The 18,952-nt window shown below is 41.8% G+C and overlaps 1 protein-coding gene across 3 annotated transcripts; it reads right to left on the bottom strand.

Annotated features, from left to right (window-relative positions):
• Positions 1-2,208: 2,208 nt before the first annotated feature.
• CSTF1 (cleavage stimulation factor subunit 1) lies at positions 2,209-18,838 on the bottom strand. Of its 3 annotated transcripts, none has more exons than XM_039497872.1 (6): positions 17,594-18,838; positions 11,442-11,637; positions 8,141-8,418; positions 7,274-7,471; positions 5,490-5,880; positions 2,209-3,106 (listed from the first exon to the last, which is right to left on the bottom strand). In XM_039497872.1, the coding sequence occupies exons 1-6, from the start codon at positions 17,738-17,740 to the stop codon at positions 2,847-2,849; spliced, it is 1,470 nt and encodes a 489-aa protein (XP_039353806.1). In that variant the 5' UTR covers positions 17,741-18,838; the 3' UTR covers positions 2,209-2,846. The 3 variants fall into 3 exon arrangements, with proteins under 3 accessions (XP_039353806.1, XP_039353807.1, XP_039353809.1); XM_039497873.1 differs by having other exon boundaries at positions 18,097-18,838; XM_039497875.1 differs by lacking the exon at positions 17,594-18,838 and adding an exon at positions 12,317-12,435.
• Between the last annotated feature and the right edge of the window lie 114 nt (positions 18,839-18,952).

Below are 18,952 nucleotides of genomic sequence, written 5' to 3'. Positions count from 1 at the left end.
ATAGCTGTGTTGTAATAGCCTGTAAACTCTGTGGGGTAGGGAATTTGTGCTCTTACATACCTATAAGGCACCAACCATACTACCATATGTGTTGTAAGGTACATTTTGTATGAGACACTGAAAAATTTAAGCAACGTTGACTCATCTCAGAAGACAAACTGATCCATCTGGTCTCCTGTGATGATTCCTCTCCATTTTAAGAAGAAGAATGGTGGACTATGACTCTCCCGTCTAATTTTCCATCTCATCCGCTATCCAGCCACCTGGATTTTTTGTCTAACCATTTGGGCTGGTGTCAACTAGGTGCAGCATCGGCACATAAAAAGTGTTGAGTTAGAATGCTTGGAAAGTATCTGTCAAACTAAACAAGCTGAACAGAAATTTTCAGAAATCTTAGGAAAGAATTACTTGAACTGTGCTTTGACTTGTGGATTCTACTTTTGGTGTGCATGTGCTGTGTGAAAATGAGATCCAACTCATTTGGCAAGCAGTGTCTATTGGGGCCACACCTGTGCCCTAGATACTCTGCATTCCTCCCCCCACAGGGGCCCAACTGTTCCTCAGTTCTCTTTACTAATACAGAATCCCACTCATATAAGATGCTGTAGAAGCAGGAAAGGAAGGTGAGCCCCAGCATTCATGTGGACAACACTTCATGAAGAACCAGTTACCGTAGGATAGCCATTCTCTCTCCCCCTCCCCCCAGTGACTGTACTGTCCCTATGGATTCCACTCCTGGTGGCTAACTGTCATCTATTTGCTTGGAAGTAGGTATAAGACCTATTTAAACAATGACTGCAGGACTAAATGGGCATCCAATTTTGAAGGTTCTGCCAAAGAGTAGGGACTTGTAAAGGTCTGGATTGAGCTCCACATTGCTGCCAACAGACTTTTGAGTCACAGACAGGCTACCTAAGCTCTAGTGGAATGAGTTCTCACCCTCACTAACTTAGAACACATTCTGATGTAATCAGAATCCCACTTAGAAAATCCCTGATAGTTCCCATTTCTTAACCTCTGCAAAGGCCCCAAATGGTCATGTTTGGCTTCAAAATTTGGCCCAAGCCAGACTTCTAAAGGGAAGTACAAAATGTCTCCCATGAAGTGCGATGTAGTTTTTAGCATGTAAGCTTTTATATAAGGGCTTGCCTACATTTTCAGTGCTGTAGCAGCACAGGCAACGGGAGAGCAACCATAAGTAGTCTGAATGGTTTTGTCCCATTAATGCATAGTCTCTTATTACATTTGTGAAGTTTAACTTCCCCTAGGGTTGAATGAGATTTCGGAAAAAATTGGGAGCTGAATGAACTAGAATACTGAAACAAATACGGGCAGGAACTTGAGAGTGACCCTATCCTTACAAAATGCCATATAATGAGCAGCTGGTGTGGAGCCCCCACACCTTTCCTACTCTTTCAGTTGATGTAATGGTTACTAAAGAGGCAGTCTTCATTGGTAGGTGGGTATAGGGAGACCTATCAACCCTGTTAAGAACAAGAGAAGGCGCTCCTCAACCTTGAGAAAAACATGAATCAGGACCCTAAGGAATCTTGCCACTGTAGAGAAGGAAAAAAACATGGCGGTGGAAAGTTGGTGGTGTACAGATATTACTGCTAACTAACAGACAGCTGATGGACTTTCTATCTTATTCTCATAGCCCTGAAACAGTATGCTGATTTAGTAGGTAGGCACGCAGTGGGACCTTTAGTGGCTTCTGGACCTTAAAAGATTAAGCTTATGATTAGAGATGTGTAATGACTCATGTCTTGGTAGGAGTCAGATGACAATATGGACTTTGGGAGGCTGGGAGCCTGGTGTGGACTAGCTGTCTGTGCACACCCTGGTGGCAGCTCATTAATGTGCATTAGCCTAGTCTTTGAAATTGGACCAGATCAAAGCATATTAATGACTGTTAATGTATTCATTGGCAGGATGCAGTTAGTCTATGGCATGGGCGTGTGTGCATGTGAAACAGGGTGTGTACAGATTCACACTCCAATATGCCATGAACTAGTTCATATATACAAGCACTGAGTGATAAGAGACTACCTAAATCAAACAAAGACCAAATGCATGCTATACAAATTGCATGCTACCCGACACTTGTAACTGGGTCCTGGTCCTGATGGGGTCAGGTCAGCTTGCAAGCCTCTATTTGCTTCAAGGTTACAGCAGTTAGTTAAAAAAAATTCAAATTAAAGTCAGCCACCAGCTTTCAAGTCCGAGCTTTAATATCAGAACTAAAACATCACTTGTTGAATTCATCTAAAGCTTTTAAAATTGGATGTTCAAATTCTTATGGCACAAAATTCTGGCTCAGAGCTGTAGGGCCACTTGGCAAACTTTATATATATAAAAAAAAAAGGAAATACAAAACCAGAGATTTCACTGCACAGTGCATGACTCAAAACTGAAATACAACTTAATGCTTCTTTAAAATATCCGGCCAAGTTCTGCTGAGAATTTGTGCAATCCATTCTTAAAAAAAATTCTTTAATATATGTTTGCACAGACGTAATGGAGAAATTCTACACAGATTGAGCAAGGTTCACTTAAGTTACTAAACATTTTGAAAATTTAGACATGTAAGAGCAAGTTTAAAACTATCCCTGCAGGAAGGATTAATTGTATTCAAGAATAATGGTTGAGACGACTTACACAATTGATGCCATACACACTAATAAGGTCAGTGAGTGAGGGAAAACTAAATTTCAGTACTTTTCTCACCATGTTTGACAAAGTTAAATACGAACACAACATGGCTCTTGTTTAGGCATCTGTTGGCAGTAGGCTTAATATAAGATAGTATAATTCATCTAGGTAATCACTGTTTTATTAAACTGTCTTTAGTCTGTGGTTGACCTTCGGTACCAAAATCGAGCTCTGTAGTCATCACTGCATGTCATGAAACCAGGATTGGTAGGAGAATGAACAATACACCGGACAATGCTGTTATGCCCCAATGACAGAAGATTTCGCCGTTCTGCAGTTCTTGAGTCCCAGCAGCAGAGACTTATGGTCCTTTCATCAGGAAGTAACACATAGTCCTCTGTGTGGTTAAAGACTGCCTGTGTTCTGTGTACTTGTCGTCCACTCAAACCAGCACCTATAATAGCAGGGACATGATACTCATTAAAGGTATAAGTAAAACATGTAACCTAGAGCAGCCTTGCTTAGGGGGCAGATTGTCAAAAGCACAAGGAGTCTCTCTTTTAGATATTACTTGCTAAGGACCATGAACAAGGGCCAGCTTTGTGTTCACTGATTAACATTTAGAAGGGCTCTAACATTTCTCCTCCCACCCTCACTGCAGAAAGGCTATTTGCCAAAATCTCAGTAGCACTAAGGGAAGCAGCAATAGTCGCAGGCCTGAAGAATGACAATTATGATAGGGAAAATGCCCTTGCAAATTGCACGCGCGTGCACACACACACACACGCACGCACACCTCTACGTAACGTAATAAAAAGATTAGTATTAGATGCCAAACAAACACAGCTCAGACAGAATTGAGAATCAGATCACTAAAGATCATCAAAACTTGATTAAACTAATACTGGACCATCAGAAGCCAGAGAACTGTAGAAAGAACTGTGAAATGAAGGCACAGCTTCATACTATTTTTTAAATCTTTCTGGGCAGTTAAATCAGGATTTAAATCCTGACTTAAGTAATAAGAGATGAGTCTGGGAATAAGGATGAAACCATGTATTTATGCTGAATATTTAGCATGGTGGGCAATTTCTACTCAAGAGTATTTTAACAGGGATGCTGAACTTCTCTTGTGATCTGTCCAAGCCTGCACAGCACCTACCCACTCTTTACCCGACTCAACCATCAGTATTAGTCCCTCATGTGCAGAAGCATTAAATTCAGATGCTCAGTGAAAGTGTATGCTTATTTATAGGGAAAATTCATGATGTTACATCTCCCTACATAGCACCTATGCAGAAGTCATAACTATTGGTACTAGGCAGTCTACATGTGTTTTTGCTAATAACATTTTATAAATTAATTTTTTCCTCACTTAAAAAAAATGTGTCAGTGCGATCACTACGAGTGACTTTCAATGAGTTTGTTACAGTAGGAGGGTTTTTTCCCCCTGCAGTGGGGGAAGGGGTGAAAGAGAAATGGCACTGGGCACAATACTTGCCAGATTTCAGCCTCTATATATAGGAAAGTTCAAAGAGCTGCTTAGAAATACAAAAAAAAAAAAAGAAAAAAAAAGCCCTTTTAAATATGCAATTCCAGACTGTACTAGTCAATACCACCACAATGTGAGGGTTCAAAAACCATCTTAAGGAAAGAAAATCTATATACATTCCAAACAGTTTACCTGTGAAGGAATTCCATATTATTGGAAGTATTCACACACCATTTCATAGAAGTATAGAGAATACTTGAAGCCCTTCCTTCCTAACTGAATCAGTCAATCAAATCAAAAGACCTTCATAGCAGATGGAGCATTGGGCTCATGCCCTAAGAACACTTGCCCTCCAGTACTCTTAGTGAGAAACTTAGTAGGTAGCAATTGGTAATTAAAATTGGAAAGAGCACAGCTAATGGAGGAAAGTGCAAGTTCTCATTATCAATATCTATAAATATATAAACCATTATCTAGCTAGGCCATTACTCCCACCGTAGAAGTTTAGCATTAACTTTCTTATAAAAGTAAGATGTTTCAGATATACTATGGCATGCACAAACTTGATTTGATTAGAAAGATTATGTTTCTCTTATTTATCAAGCAAAGGGCTTTACAAACATTTTGTGGTTGTTTATGAAGGCTATGCTGCACCCTGCTGGTTAAAAATATTACCAGTTTATATTCTGGGCAACAAGATCACGGTTAAATTACTTTTGCAGATTGAATCAAAGAGTCAGTTTCTGGTTTTGGCAGATCAAACTGCCCTAATGTCTCTGGAATCTATTTCACAGCAACAAAATCTCCTGTGGAGGTTAGGGAAGACTGAAAAGGAGCCGCCAGCCAGCAACTTCTTGCCAAAAAGATGTCCTGATATGTCTACTTTTCTTTTTCTTTCTGGAGTAACCCAAGAGAGTTGTATTTGATGATGCTTTCCCTTAACAGACAGCTAACAGCCAGCAAACCAGACAGCAGTAATACATCATTTGAACAAATGAAGTAATGATGGAAAGTTATCCAAATCCACTCAGATTAGTTTAAGATGATGACCAACATCTAAAGAAAGTCAAGAATGGTGACTTATTGTGACCAAGAATAGAGAGAAAAACCTTGGGGAATCCTAGCACAGAAGAAACTTCCAATTAACTTTAGAGGTTACTGTTCAACAGCACAAGGCTATCATGATCTTATGAGTAAACTCTGAAAAATCTTTCACATATTTAACTGAGCGCATCAGTCACTGGACTAAGCACTTAAAAATTTTGTACTGCATCAAATATTTATTCCCATCACTAGTTGATTACCACATGAACAATTTTTGCTTGATAAGTCATCTGCCACATACCTGTATATTTGACCAGTGTTCGACCTGTGGATATCTCCCATAGTTTAGCTACAGAATCTTTTCCACTTGACAGGATGTACTTTGAATTTTTGGAAAAGATGGCAGAACAGACTTCAGCCCCATCATGTGCTTTCTCAAAAGTAGTGATACATCGATTTGAAACACCGTCCCATAATTTGATGCATCCATCTTTGCTTCCTGTCACATACATGTTAGCACTTGCATTATAGTTTACTGAACATATAGCATCGGTGTGTTGATCTTGAGGATTGCAAGACACAAAACACTGGAACGTATTGATATCATAAAGCCGTAAGGTAGGGTGCTGGGTACCAACAAGTATGAAGTCACCAGAAGGATGAAAAGAGATGGAGCGTAACATTTCTGCTTCCTGTGTGATGAGAAATATATAAAATCAATATAAATATAAAGAACCTATTTGCATTGAGAAAATCCTGGTGGATTCACAAGTCTGAAGTTCTATGATATTTTCATATAAGTTCAATTCTTAATTAGTATAGTGTTTAAGGCAGGTTACAAACTGGAGAACACCACTCCCCCCTCCACTATATGGCAGTAACACATTTAGATGGATCAGGATTATACTCTAAGGGGTTCTCACAATAAATTTTTTGGTGGCCTCAGAGGGCGGCCACCAACTCTTACTGGTGGCTGCTCTCATAGTTTTTCCTAAAATACTTAATTAACTTTTGGAAAAACAAATACATATGCACATATACATATCCAAATCATTGTAATTTATTTATGTAGGATTTTTTCCACAGACTCAATATTAAAAATAACGTAGTTGTCTCTATTCTTTACTGGACCTAAACAGAATAGAAACACAAATAAGATGCTTTGCATGTTCTTGTCATTCCTTTTGCCTTTTTTTTTTTTTTTTTTATTATAAAGACTTGCTAGAGAGTAAGTCTGTTGTGAAAAGTGCTAACAACATACATACAAATATCACTTTTCACAGCAGATTTACAGTCCAGCAAGACTGGGGACAAATTAAGCCCTGGATGGGGAGGTGGATAGGGAAACAGTGGGGGTTGAGGTGATGAGGGAGGCAGCGGGCGGGGGGAGGGAGTAGGATGAGCTCAGGGACAGAGCCTGTCACCACGCGGCCAAGGAATGAAGCCTGAAGACCCATGGCTGGAGCCTGCCAACCAAGAGCTGAAGCCCAACCCCACTGCTCCCAGGGAAGGTGAGGAACTCACTAGCTGCCTGCTCCTCTGTCTTGTGTCTCCCCAGAGGGTGGCAGGGCCCAACCACTACAGACTTGACAGCCTCGGAGGGGCTGATGCTTTGCACCCCCACCCCTCCTCACTGCCTAGAAGGCCGTGGCCGCAAAGAAAGTCCCTTGTGGCCATATTTGAGAAAACACTGCTCTAAGTCTTATATCAATTTTCAATGCCTTATTCATGGGGTTGGGGGAGAGAGGAAGAAATTTCCCCCTTAACAACCAAAAAGAAATCCACAGAACTTCAATGCTGTTCATAAAGGAAATGCCAGAAGCACCACCCCTAACAGTTTCAGGTTTCTCCGGTGGCACATATAGAGAGGAGAGCGGACATCAGATTTGAGAAGATCACAGGCACACATTTTATGTACCTAATTTGTATGCATAATTATCACAAGAGTATCTGCAAATCTGCATACTCCTGTGCACCTAGCTATTTCTCCATGCAGACACAAATTAGCTAATTGCTATCACTGCAGTTGTAGACCTCAAGCTTTTCTGTTTTTAAAAAAAAACAAAAAAAACTATCATCTCTAACCTGGATATACTTGAAGGCTCTTTTAGCAGAAGGTTTTGAATAGTCAAACAATTTAAGCGTATAGTCCCTTGAACCAGATGCCAGGATCTGTTCTGTTGGATGGAAAGCTAAACATGTAACCTCATCCACATGATCATATAGAGTTCGAATAACAGGATGATTTTCCATATTCTGCTGTGCTGTCTCATTCATCATGACCTACAGAAAACATTTAAACAAGTCAATGGAGAGTGTTTCCTTCTGACAAAGAACGAACCATAAACCACTATCCAACTCTTATGTTATTACTCTGGGCATTTAAAGAAAAATGCAAACAAACGTGGGATCTCCTGATAGAAGAGAAAAAGTGAGTTTTAAACATGCATCAATATCTGCCTCATCTTCCAAGTAAAGATTGCATTTTTTAATGAAAAAACTATGCATATAATTAGAATGATGATTATCTCAAAGTTCTTTGCAAATATTGGTCATTAGCATTCCTATGATAAATATACAATATCCTTCTTTTACAGAGAAGCAAAAAGAAACTGAAAGAGGTTAGTGATTTGCCCAAAGTCAAAATGGAGTCAACAGCAGAAAAAAAAATAAAACTCAGCGGTCCCGAGTGTTAGTCCCCTGCTCTAACTCACAGTACTACTACCCTTCTTGAATAAAAATCACCTTTATAATTAAGACAAATGTTGCACTTATTTTGTTCACGGCAACACTCTTAAGACTGTGCACTGCCACTAGTTGTGTGCAGATTCCAGACAACAACAAAAAAGGTACATTTCCATAAGTATGCTATCGGAGGCAGAACATACGCTATAAAATGGATGTAGCATTTTTATCATTCACTAACTGATCATGATTCATGTGATACTTTACCTCGATGGGCATAGCACTTTTTGCCAACATTCTCTCTGTATCGAGAATTTTTATTGAGGCATCAGCAGATCCTGTAGCTATTAACTGCCCATCTCTGCTATATGTAGCTACGCGACACGGTCCTTTATGAGATGTGACATAACAGGTCTCATATTCAGAAGCCTCGGGGGACATAGTCTGGACATCTGCATCAAATTCTAAGTCAATCCCTGTTCCTGGAGCTACTGTATCGGAGCGTCCAATTGCATACTGAACTGCGCTGTCATCGTTCTCCATTCCTGAAGGACGAGAGATTAAATATATTTACTTTCTCCACAAAAAGGTTGACTAAGTCCTTCATAAATATACTAGTAACTGCTTAGAGTACCCATGATTGTATCTACAGCCAACTTTCACAGGAAACAGTAATGCCTGTATAGAAAAAAATATTTTTTAAAAAAGGACAAACATTTACAGAACCTTTTCCTTTGCAGCTCAATAAAGAATACCCAAGAAAAGAGATTATGGCTACCAGAACCACCACAGTGAAGCAGTGCCACTAACAGGGTCCTGGTCCATGACTAGAGCTCCTAGGTACCACAATAATTCAAATGAGAATAATGAGAAACATTAGTCCTCCACACACTTATATCGCATATTTAACACCTTCTCTTCAAGGTTGCATCTACATTTCATTAGTGGAAGTTGCAGCTTAAGCAGCGTACAAGCTCATCATTTTAACCACATCATTAACCCTACTCTGAGCAGGGGTAAATGGTGTCCCTGGTCTCTGTCATCTAACCCTGTTCAGAGTAGAGCTGGATGACATGGTGTTGAAAATGCTTGCTGTGACCATCAGTAGTACATTAGGGATCCTAATTTTCCTAGTTTAGATAGATCTAAAGCTTACTATATTTATGCTCTCAGAGATGTGTGAAACACTGACTATTTCAATTTGCTATGCACTCTGTTATTACATTATTAAAGTAGATTTTCAAAGAGATCATGATGAAAAATAACTAGACTAAGACCTCAATTGCCTTAACACTAAAACATCATGCATAAAGTTAAATGCTGCATTTCAGAGCTCCTTGTAGTTACTGTCATTAGTTTTGTCTGAGCCAAACAAAAGCTAGTTGACATGCTGAGATTCAAATCTAGACGATCCACACAATAGGGTAAGAAGGCAGTTTGAACCTTTGTTGTGATTTCCTAGCTCTTGAAGACTGTTAAAGCTTACAACACTTTAAATAGTCAAATAATTTTACTAATTTGGTAGTTAATTTTGCAGCAGTTTTTTTGTCAGTATACAAATTCTCCCCAGTATAAAATGTATATCTGCTCCATGGAAAAATTAGGGGTATTTTCAGTAAACAGAATACTTTTATTCTCTGTCACTAACAATAAAAAGAATGAGGAGTCCTTGTGGCACCTTAGAGACTAAAATTTATTTGGGCATAAGCTTTCGTGGGCTAAAACCCACTTCAGCGGAGGCATGCCGTGGAAAATACACACACACACACACACACACACACACACCATGAAAAAAATGGGTGTTGCCATACCAACTATAACGAGACTAATCAATTAAGGTGGGCTATTATCAGCAGGAAGAAACAAAAACAAAACACAAAAAACAAAAAAACCACTTTCGTAGGGATAATCGGGATGGCCCAGGATGGCCCATTTCCAACAGTTGACAATAAGGTGTGATTAACAGTAAGGGAATTTTTTTCATGTTCTCTGTGTATATATATCTTCCTACTGTATTTTCCACGGCATGCATCCAATGAAGCGGGTTTTAGCCCACAAAAGCTTATGCCCAAATAAATTTATTAGTCTCCAAGGTGCCACAAGTACTCCTCATTCTTTTTGCTGATACAGACTAACACGGCTACCACTCTGAAACCTTTAACAATAATGTGTCCCCAACACTAATACTGCAATAAACACAATCTGTCACTAGTCTGGTTTGTGTAAGTTTACTCTGAAGCTAAGCTACCACACGGGGACACAACACTTTTTGGTTTTAGCAGATTTAATTAACTTTTCCATTAGTATTCTTCTGCCTAACTCAATTACAAGACTTACCACAATATTTTGTTGGTATCTGTTGGTGAATAAATTATCCTACCAAACATCATTATTTATATTCCAGTACCATATAGAAGCCCCAACCGAGAGTGAGGCCCTGTGGTGCATACTAAGAGGCACTATACACACTAAGAGAGTCTGTCATGGTAACAGACAGTTCCTAGCCTAAAGACCTTACCATGTAAATACAAGAGAAACAAAAGGGTGGAGAAAACACAGATGTACAGAAAGGTGAAGTGACTTGCCCAAAGTCACAATGTAGAGAATAAAACCCAGGTCTGAGTCCCAGTCCAGTATCCTAGCCACAGGACACACTGCTTCAATTGCACCTGATTAGACAGTAAACAACTTTTAACAGAGGTTTCCTATTTAGTTCCATCCTCCAATACATTGTGCATACCTGCTTAAAAAAGAAATATGTTTAGACTTACACCAGCACCCATACATTTGTCAATTAAAAAAAAAACTGAATTCTGATCTGACAAGTAATACCAGTGTCAGTAACAAGACTATTACAATACAACCTGAACAATCTGGGACCTACCTGCCTCCTTCACCTCCCTCCCCCCCAACATGAAACAGTCCTTGTGACATGTGGCAACTGAGCTGAAACCTTAGAAGAGAGAGGGAGTAACTGGCAGGGCATTCTCTGTGAGGGCCCTGGAACTCTGAAACCCATTTCCTTTTCAGATCTGTAACAGTCCACATTTATTTGCCTTCAGGACACAATGCAAGGCCCACCATTTCTCCTCTGTGAGGAGACTGGTCTTGAGTAGGTCTACTAGTGCTGATGTGTGATTTGGTGGCTCAGTTAGTTTCTATTATATTTATGAATGGATTATTTGATTTAATCTATGAGATCTAATGGCCCCATTTATTCAGTGTCCTTTTAGAAGATATCGACGATCCAGGGCATTGGATAGGCACTATTATAATTTGAAAAAGTACAAATAAATAAGTAGATCCTAGAAAAGATTTACTGAAAAACTTGTATTTTGTTATCTATGCATAAATATGACAACTGTACAGCAACATTAGGAGTTAAAGAGAACATTTACTTTTAGATTGCATTGAGTCCACTACGGAATCACAGAGATGTAGGGCTGGAAGGGACCTCTGGAGGTCATCAAATCCAGGCCCTGTGCTGAGCCAGGACCTACATACCTGAACTTCATCAAATAGTCTGCAATTCCTAGTTTATGTACATGAATCCTGCATTACAGTTTACCTAGTTTAATCAGATGCAGCAGTTGTTCAGAGGGTGCGCAGACTGATTGTGGTTTTATCTCATTTATCAGGCCATTGGCAATGTTTATGTATCCATCATACAGCAATTGACTAATAATCAGTTTGTAAAGTTGTTGACGATCTTTCAAGCTTACTTTTGTTCTATACATTGTGAGCAAGGAATGCCTTGCAGGTGCCTGAAACAAGAGAAAAAAATACTTACAAAACAGTTACACTGCAATGGTATAATCTTTCATACAAAACATACCCCCAACACCTTTCAGCGTTAAACAGTGCCATTATAGTGACAAATTAAAAAGGTATTGTATACGTAAAGGAAAGAGACTTTCAGCTAAGATTCCAAACTAGACAGACAAATGAGAAGAGATAACAGAAAGCTGTTGCAGACAGTAGCAACTACCGAGGAGACAGTCCACCAATTACTAGCACTCAGACTGTAATTAAGGACTGTTACAAAGGTGAGATAACAGCAACACTGGCTAGCAACGTTTGCCTCCTGACAGTAACTTTTATTTAATTTAATCAAGCAGGTGTTTTGTAGGGAAGCCAAGAGGCAAAACAAAACGTGTGCTGTAGGGTTTTCAGTGAAGCCACCAGCTGAAAAACCATAACCTCCCTGCACTCAATCCACCCATTTCCAGCCCCAAAGAACAATCGATTGTTATAAATGGGGAGGGGTAAAAGCAAACTAAAGGGGCGGGGGGAGAAACTGTCTGGAAGGAGAGTGAACTGCTTAGCGGTTCCGGGAGACCGCGGGCTAGAGGAAACGGTCTCCGGCAAGCAAGCAGAGCTGTAAACCGCTCAGCTCAGCAGGGCACATAGGAAAGGAGTTGTTCACACCGCCCCGGTACCTACCAGCCCGTCTTTCTGCCTCCCTTGCTCTCCCCCTAAAATGGCGACCGGAGCCCTGAGAACATCGATAGATGCTGGAGGAGGCGGCGGCTAAGGGTATCCCAATCATTCCCCAGCGCAATGTGCAGCTTCGCGCTACTGAGCATGCTCGTGGAGAGTGAACATGCTCACGAACATCTGCTGCTGAAGCCCGCCTGCTGCCCTTACTAGGATTATACAACGTCCCTGTTGTTCCCACAGCCGCGTTACAAGGGGACCGGGGACAAACCGGAGAGGTGGGATGCAATCTGCACTGCAGGGAGCCAGATTGCACGCCCCAAAGAGTTACGCAGCTAGTAGACGCAGGCGAAGGAGAGGGGCAAGATCAGGCATAGGGAACAGGGGCCGGGGTTAAACGCCCCTGCCAGACAACGGGGGGAGAAGGGGGAAACTAGAAAAATAGAGGTGTTTACTAGAATTGGGGCTGTCTGTGGGGGTTGCAAAAATAAGCTGTGCGTGGCAGAGGCTATTGTTTACTCCTTTGGTAAGCAGCGTATCGCACCGCCCGCTTACCACGGCTGTTTCTAAAGGCACGGTGCATCTCAATGCCTAAATAAGGCACATCTATCTGAAATGATGGAGCAAGCAGCTGAAGATTGAATATTGAAACGCAAATACACAGATAGAATTCCTATGCATGCTTTTAGTATTTTACCGAATTCCTTTTCTGTTTATATGTCTGCATAAGGCCTCAGAAAGGTTCACTAATTTGTTTTATCTGCTGTTCCACTCCCTGAATTAGATTCCCTTTCTTGTAATCCACTGTCAATGCGGTTTCCTGCCTCAATTATTTACTTTAAAAATTATTTTTATTACTCGTATTAATCTTACACTTCATTTACATTGTGCAAATAGATGCCATTGCACTATTTAATTCATACTTGAATAGCAAATACAGTAATTGAAAATATTAATAGTTGCTAGAGGTTAACAATCACATCTCACATCATTTCTAGTCTAACACTTCGTATGTTTTTACTGTGATTTTGCAGTTTGCAATTTTTAATTTTTATTTGCACAATTTTTTTTTAAATCAAATGACTAAGGCTGACATCAAAACTTCTTTAGTTTCCCTTGCATTTCTTTGATCGGCTTGAAATTGTGCCTCCTGGGCATTGATCTAAATTTGGGGCCATTTGAACAGGGGGTTCATGAGATACAGTACCTGCTCCTCCCCCACCTTCCTTAATATTCATGGCTCTGGTAATGAATGTTTGATCACAGATAGAAATCAAACCAGGTCTGAGAGATCATCACACCAGGGTCTCAAATGCTTGACAGCTACCTCAATGGAGTACACGGTATCCACTATCCTTTTTGGGGAAATCAAATTGCATTATTAGCAGAAAACTAATTCTCCTGTTATGAGCATCAATCTTTAAAGTGCTTGATGGCATGCCACAAAGATTATACTGAGCCTGTACAGAGAGAGAGTGTAGCTGGAAACTACCTCTACATCACAGGTCTTGAATGGCTCCAGGGGGACTGTTATGATCACCAAACCTAAGCCACAGCCTGGTGGCAAATACAGTCCAGGACAGAAATCCGAAATAAAAGCAGGAAGTACAATTTGCTCCAATCTGCCTCTGGCAAAGGGAGTTTTGAATGTGTGGTAATGTAATCTGAGTACAGCAGAATATTCTGAAAGTGCTGAAACTTAAAAAACAACAAAAAAACAAACCATGACTGGGGTGAAAGAGTAGGTGGGAATGGAACAAAGGAGTAAGAGTCTTAGAGCAAGGGGGTGGGGGGGATAAATGGGGCTGGGTGGGAAGGAGAGGGGTTGAGAAAGTTAGGTGATGGGGCGGAACACTGGAAAGAGGGACATGGAGTTATCAGGGGCTGGGAGAATAGGAAGACAGGGCACCTCTCCTTTCTCATGTACACACCACAATCTAGAGGGCCCCAGCCCATCTACAGAGGCGTGGACCCCCCCCCTGCAATATGTGGTGTCTTGCCTTCCAGGGGGTCTAAGCCTCCTAACTCCCCCCAGTGGTGTGTGGGGCCCCTGTGTCTATATCTGGATCTTAGGAGGCCCTCCCATACATGCCCCCTCATGTGAGCCAGGTTCTGGAAGGGGGGGGGTGTTTGTGTAGGGTGTGAAGGAGTGTCTAACCCCATCTCCCTATCCCTCATGTAAGCTAGGAGATGATCTTTTAGATATTTATAGTTGTAGTTAAGGTGCAGTGTTAGTGGGATGCTATTTTCGATACATGTGATGTAACAAGAGCAGATTAATTTCCTGATAGCTAAAGATAAAATCAGAAACAGCACATATTTGTGCTCACCCTTTTTAATAGCGGACATTGACTGAATTGGTAGGAATTGAACATGTGACTGTTTCACTCAGCTTGGGCTCAAAACACTAAAATTTAGCACGAGTATGAAAGGGTTATCAGTGGCACAGTACATAGCAAATATAGCACAAGACTCTGGCAGGTGGTATATGCATGTGTGCATGTGTAGTGATTCCAAACAAATAAAAAAGTAAGCCATTACTAAACATTGAGAGTGGCTTTATGAAAACATCAAATCCAATTATGAAGTCAGCTATTGGCTATTCATTTTAAAGTTTAGATTCTTCCTCCACTGAGAAACTGGAAAAATCTACTATGTGACTCTGGAAAACAAAAATTGTGGAACACAAGATACTAGTGGTTGGGCACAACTGTTGGGCCACTCATCCTAAAAGTAGTTAATGTCAAATTTTGACTATTATGAGTTTTCTATTTTAAAAATAGATTAGCTTGTAGAAACATATTTGGAACATAAAGATACCACTACTGTGGAAACCACACAAGATATCCTATGTATATACAGGAGAAAAAAAGCAATTATCTTAATGGAAAAAGGTCAGGGATAGCTTTGTTATATATTCCTAGTGAAGTCAGAGTATATGGGAAGGTAAACAGGAAGAGTGGAATGTCATTAGTTATTTTACTACATTTATTAAAATATGTCACAAATTTGGTACCCTAATGAAAGAAACTGGGTTCTCTGTATGAATATTGTGTTTAATTAGTTAAAAGTAAAAAAAATGGTTGAAACCAAAAGAGCACTGAAATACAGTAGGATATAGTTATATCTACAAGCTAACAGTTTAAGACAAATAGATAAGGGTACCAAATATTATTTAAATATGACCCCCGAAAAGGAAATATTTGCAAATCATTAATGTAGTTATTGAAATAAGTGACATTAATGAATCTATTTCTATTTATAGTTTCCGTAATTAGGAAATCATTTGGTTAAATTATATTGATTTTGCATAGAGCACAGTAGTCTACTGCTGCAATCTTGTCATACACAAGAAGCAAAACAAAGATTGCATAATGATAAGAAATGCAAAAGTTGCATTAGAAACACATGCCATATGTTTGAGCAGGTAAGTAAACAGAATATGATCTGTTCTTGTACCATGAACTGAAGTTATGGCCCAGTATCTAGACAGCTACATATAGATCAGATGGAATAGCCTGGATAAGGATCGGGATTGTGGTAATAATTCTACATTAATAAATACTTAAACTGCAGCAGATAGTCATATCTTGACTACTGACATGTAACTAGAAAGTTAAAAATCACAGAAGTTCAATAAATATTTTACACTTTTGAGTTAACTGAAATTATATTTTGCACAGTTAGTGTCTTTTTTTCACCTATTTTTCAAAGGTGAAGTGTGACTCCTGGAAGAGGTCCTTCCACAGGGAACCAATAAAAACATTCTGAGCAGTAAAGAGCATACAAACTTTGTGCAATTATAGTTGTGGTGTTTACAAAATGTACATACTGTATAATTTTTTAAAAGGTAAATATTTTGGTTTTCTTGCAATTATACAATCAAAATACAAATGAGTAATAATAGCGGAGTTCAATTTTAATATACACTTAGCTAGTCACAAAAATTAATTCTGTTTCTAAAATTAAATTTAGATCTTTTTAAATGTTGACATGTAAAGTAAGCAATTCTTGTTTGCTGATAGCAAATTGTGATGGCAGTGTCCCAGCTGTCATAATTTGCTAACTCTATTCTTCCTGTCCTCTGGTCCAGGGGCAGCAAATTCTGATGGGAGTTCTCCCCCTCAGTCACAATAGGCCACTTTGGATCAGGAGACAGGGAAGCATGGAGATAGCAAATTGTGACAGTGCAATAACAGAATACCTAGATGTCAAATTGTGCTTGGAGCATGGGGAGTACATGCTAAACAACCAAGGGTGCACTACCATAAGCTGGGTGACCCTGTGCATGCACACCACAAAAGTGTGAGCCTGGGAGCATGTACAGACCCTTGGCAAAAGCCTACTTTTTTGGGGGAGGAAGGGACTATAGGGTGGGTCTAGGAGCATAGAAAGGCAGGTTCTATTCCTAGTCTGGAAGCACAGGGACTTCTAATGATAACAGCAGTCTATTCCAGGAGAGACTAATTCCTTTATTTCCAGCTCTAGCAGGAATAGGATCTCACGGTTAGCTCAGAGCAGGGGTAGGCAACTTATGGCACGCATGCCGAAGGAGGCACGCAAACTGATTTTCAGTGGCACTAATACTGCCCAGACCCTGGCCACCAGTCCGGGGGGCTCTGCATTTTAATTTAATTTTAAATGAAGTTTCTTAAAATTTTAAAAACCCTTATTTACTTTACATACAACAATAGTTTCATTATATATTATAGACTTATAGAAAGAGACCTTCTAAAAACCTTAAAATGCATTATTGGCACATGAAACATTAAATAAGAGTGAATAAATGAAGACTCGGCACCCCACTTCTGAAAGGTTGCTGACCCCTGGCTCGGAGCAAGGTAAACTGAGAAATGATAAAGGGGCTACAGAGGAGATCAGTATTCCTTGGGACATTAAAGCGGGGCCTGGAAAGGGGTTAGGGACTGAGCCACCTAATAGGATCTGTAGCTGAAATTCAGAACTCCTGGGTTCAATTCCTTTGATGGAGCGAGAGCATTGAGATCTCAGGAGACTAGGGATTAGGACTGTTGGGTTTTATTGCGTCTGGGCTGAGAAACCTTGACATCCCACATTCCTCAAGCCTCAATGGAAGCAAATTGAACTGAAAGTCACGAGGCCTCACTGCTGGGTGCTGCAGGCCTCTGGGATGACTCCAGAATTTAGTAGACAGCATAGTGGCACGCTCGGACAAGGCACTTCAGGGTGCCTCAGCAGCAGGGCTGAAGGCCTAACCCACGAGAACAGAGACTCCCTCCCCCCCCAACAGACGGCCCTACTCACCTCAGCCTCCAGGAAAGGCAGCCGCAGTGGCCGTGGCTCAGGAGCGGGGGAGCCCACGTTACTCAGGCCCCGTGGAAGCGGACGTCTATCACACGCTGAGGGAACACGGCGGCCTGACATCCTCCTCACACCTGTCCTCGCTGCCATCTATCACACGTCACCGCCACGCAGCCCCCCACACCGAGCTCACTTTCACACGGTGGCAACGGGAGTTGCCTTCTAGCTCACGCCTCCAAAGGCCTCGAGTCGTCCTCGCGCCGGGCCCGGCGGCCACGGATCACACAATGGCTCGAGAGCCCCTTCACGATCGTGCTTGACGGCCCGGGTCCTACGGGAGCCACCACGCGAGACGCCGTGCTGCTAGTACAACAAAACCGCCCAACGTCCCCCTCCCGTTTGTCCTCGAGCGCCCAACGCCCCGCTGGTGCGACACGCTGTCCGTGGGCCCTGACACTGCCCACACGTCACCGCTGGTGCGACACGCTGGCCCGGGTCCCACTCACGTTTCTGCTCGAGAGCCACAGCCCGTGGCAACGGCCGCGGATCACGCGCCACCGACCGCAGGGGCGACACGCTCGCCCGGCAACAGGCGGAGAGGGGTGGCTGGGCTGAAGCTAGGGCTTAGCACCTCCTAAGGCAGCTCCCCGAAGTCCTTCCCGTCCCCACCCCCCAGGCTCTGGGCGCACTCGCTGCGCCAGGTCTTAATGGCTGACTGTAAGGAACACGAACGCCTGCCGATTGGCTTCTCTTCAGCGGCGCCGCCCGCCCATTGGTTCCGAACTGTTCCTCTGGTTGCTGAGCGAGCCGCCGACGTCACGGGCACACTCGGGCGCATGCGTGACCGCTACCCGCCGCGCCCTCCCGCCTCCAGCGTGGTATTAACGTCGCTACGTGCGTTCTTTACGTATCATCTGCCTCCTGTTTCCTCCCTACGCTAATTTCGTAGACCGACGCGCCAATTACGGAGTTTCCTCTACAAAGTCTCTGCTTGGTCGATCCTTTCCTTACGCAAATCGCGTAATTCCAGGCCGCCCAGCCATGGCAACGCAGTTATCATAAGCGGATTTGGGCTTGTGGTTTCCCCCAGCTAGGATTTAGGGGGGGGGGGGGAAGGACTCCCTTTTAAAATGGTTGCTTCCAACTGACTTTCAGCGAGAAGCGACGACCATTTTAAAAGAAGCCCCACCCCCGTCGACGTGAGCGTGGTCTCGTAAGCGCGTCGCGTCGCACGGCATCCCTTCCCTTCGGTTTGCCAGAAATGGCCGCTGTCCAGATCACGTGGGCTCAGGAGGCCAATCATCTGCCTCAGTTTTTAAAAAATCAGCGGATTATAGTAATTGGCTGCTTTCTTTGTCACGT

Source organism: Mauremys reevesii, linkage group 13 (genome assembly GCF_016161935.1).
Source record: "Mauremys reevesii isolate NIE-2019 linkage group 13, ASM1616193v1, whole genome shotgun sequence".
NCBI classification, from domain to species: Eukaryota; Metazoa; Chordata; order Testudines; family Geoemydidae; genus Mauremys; species Mauremys reevesii.
This window is presented reverse-complemented; position numbering and strand designations above follow the sequence as displayed.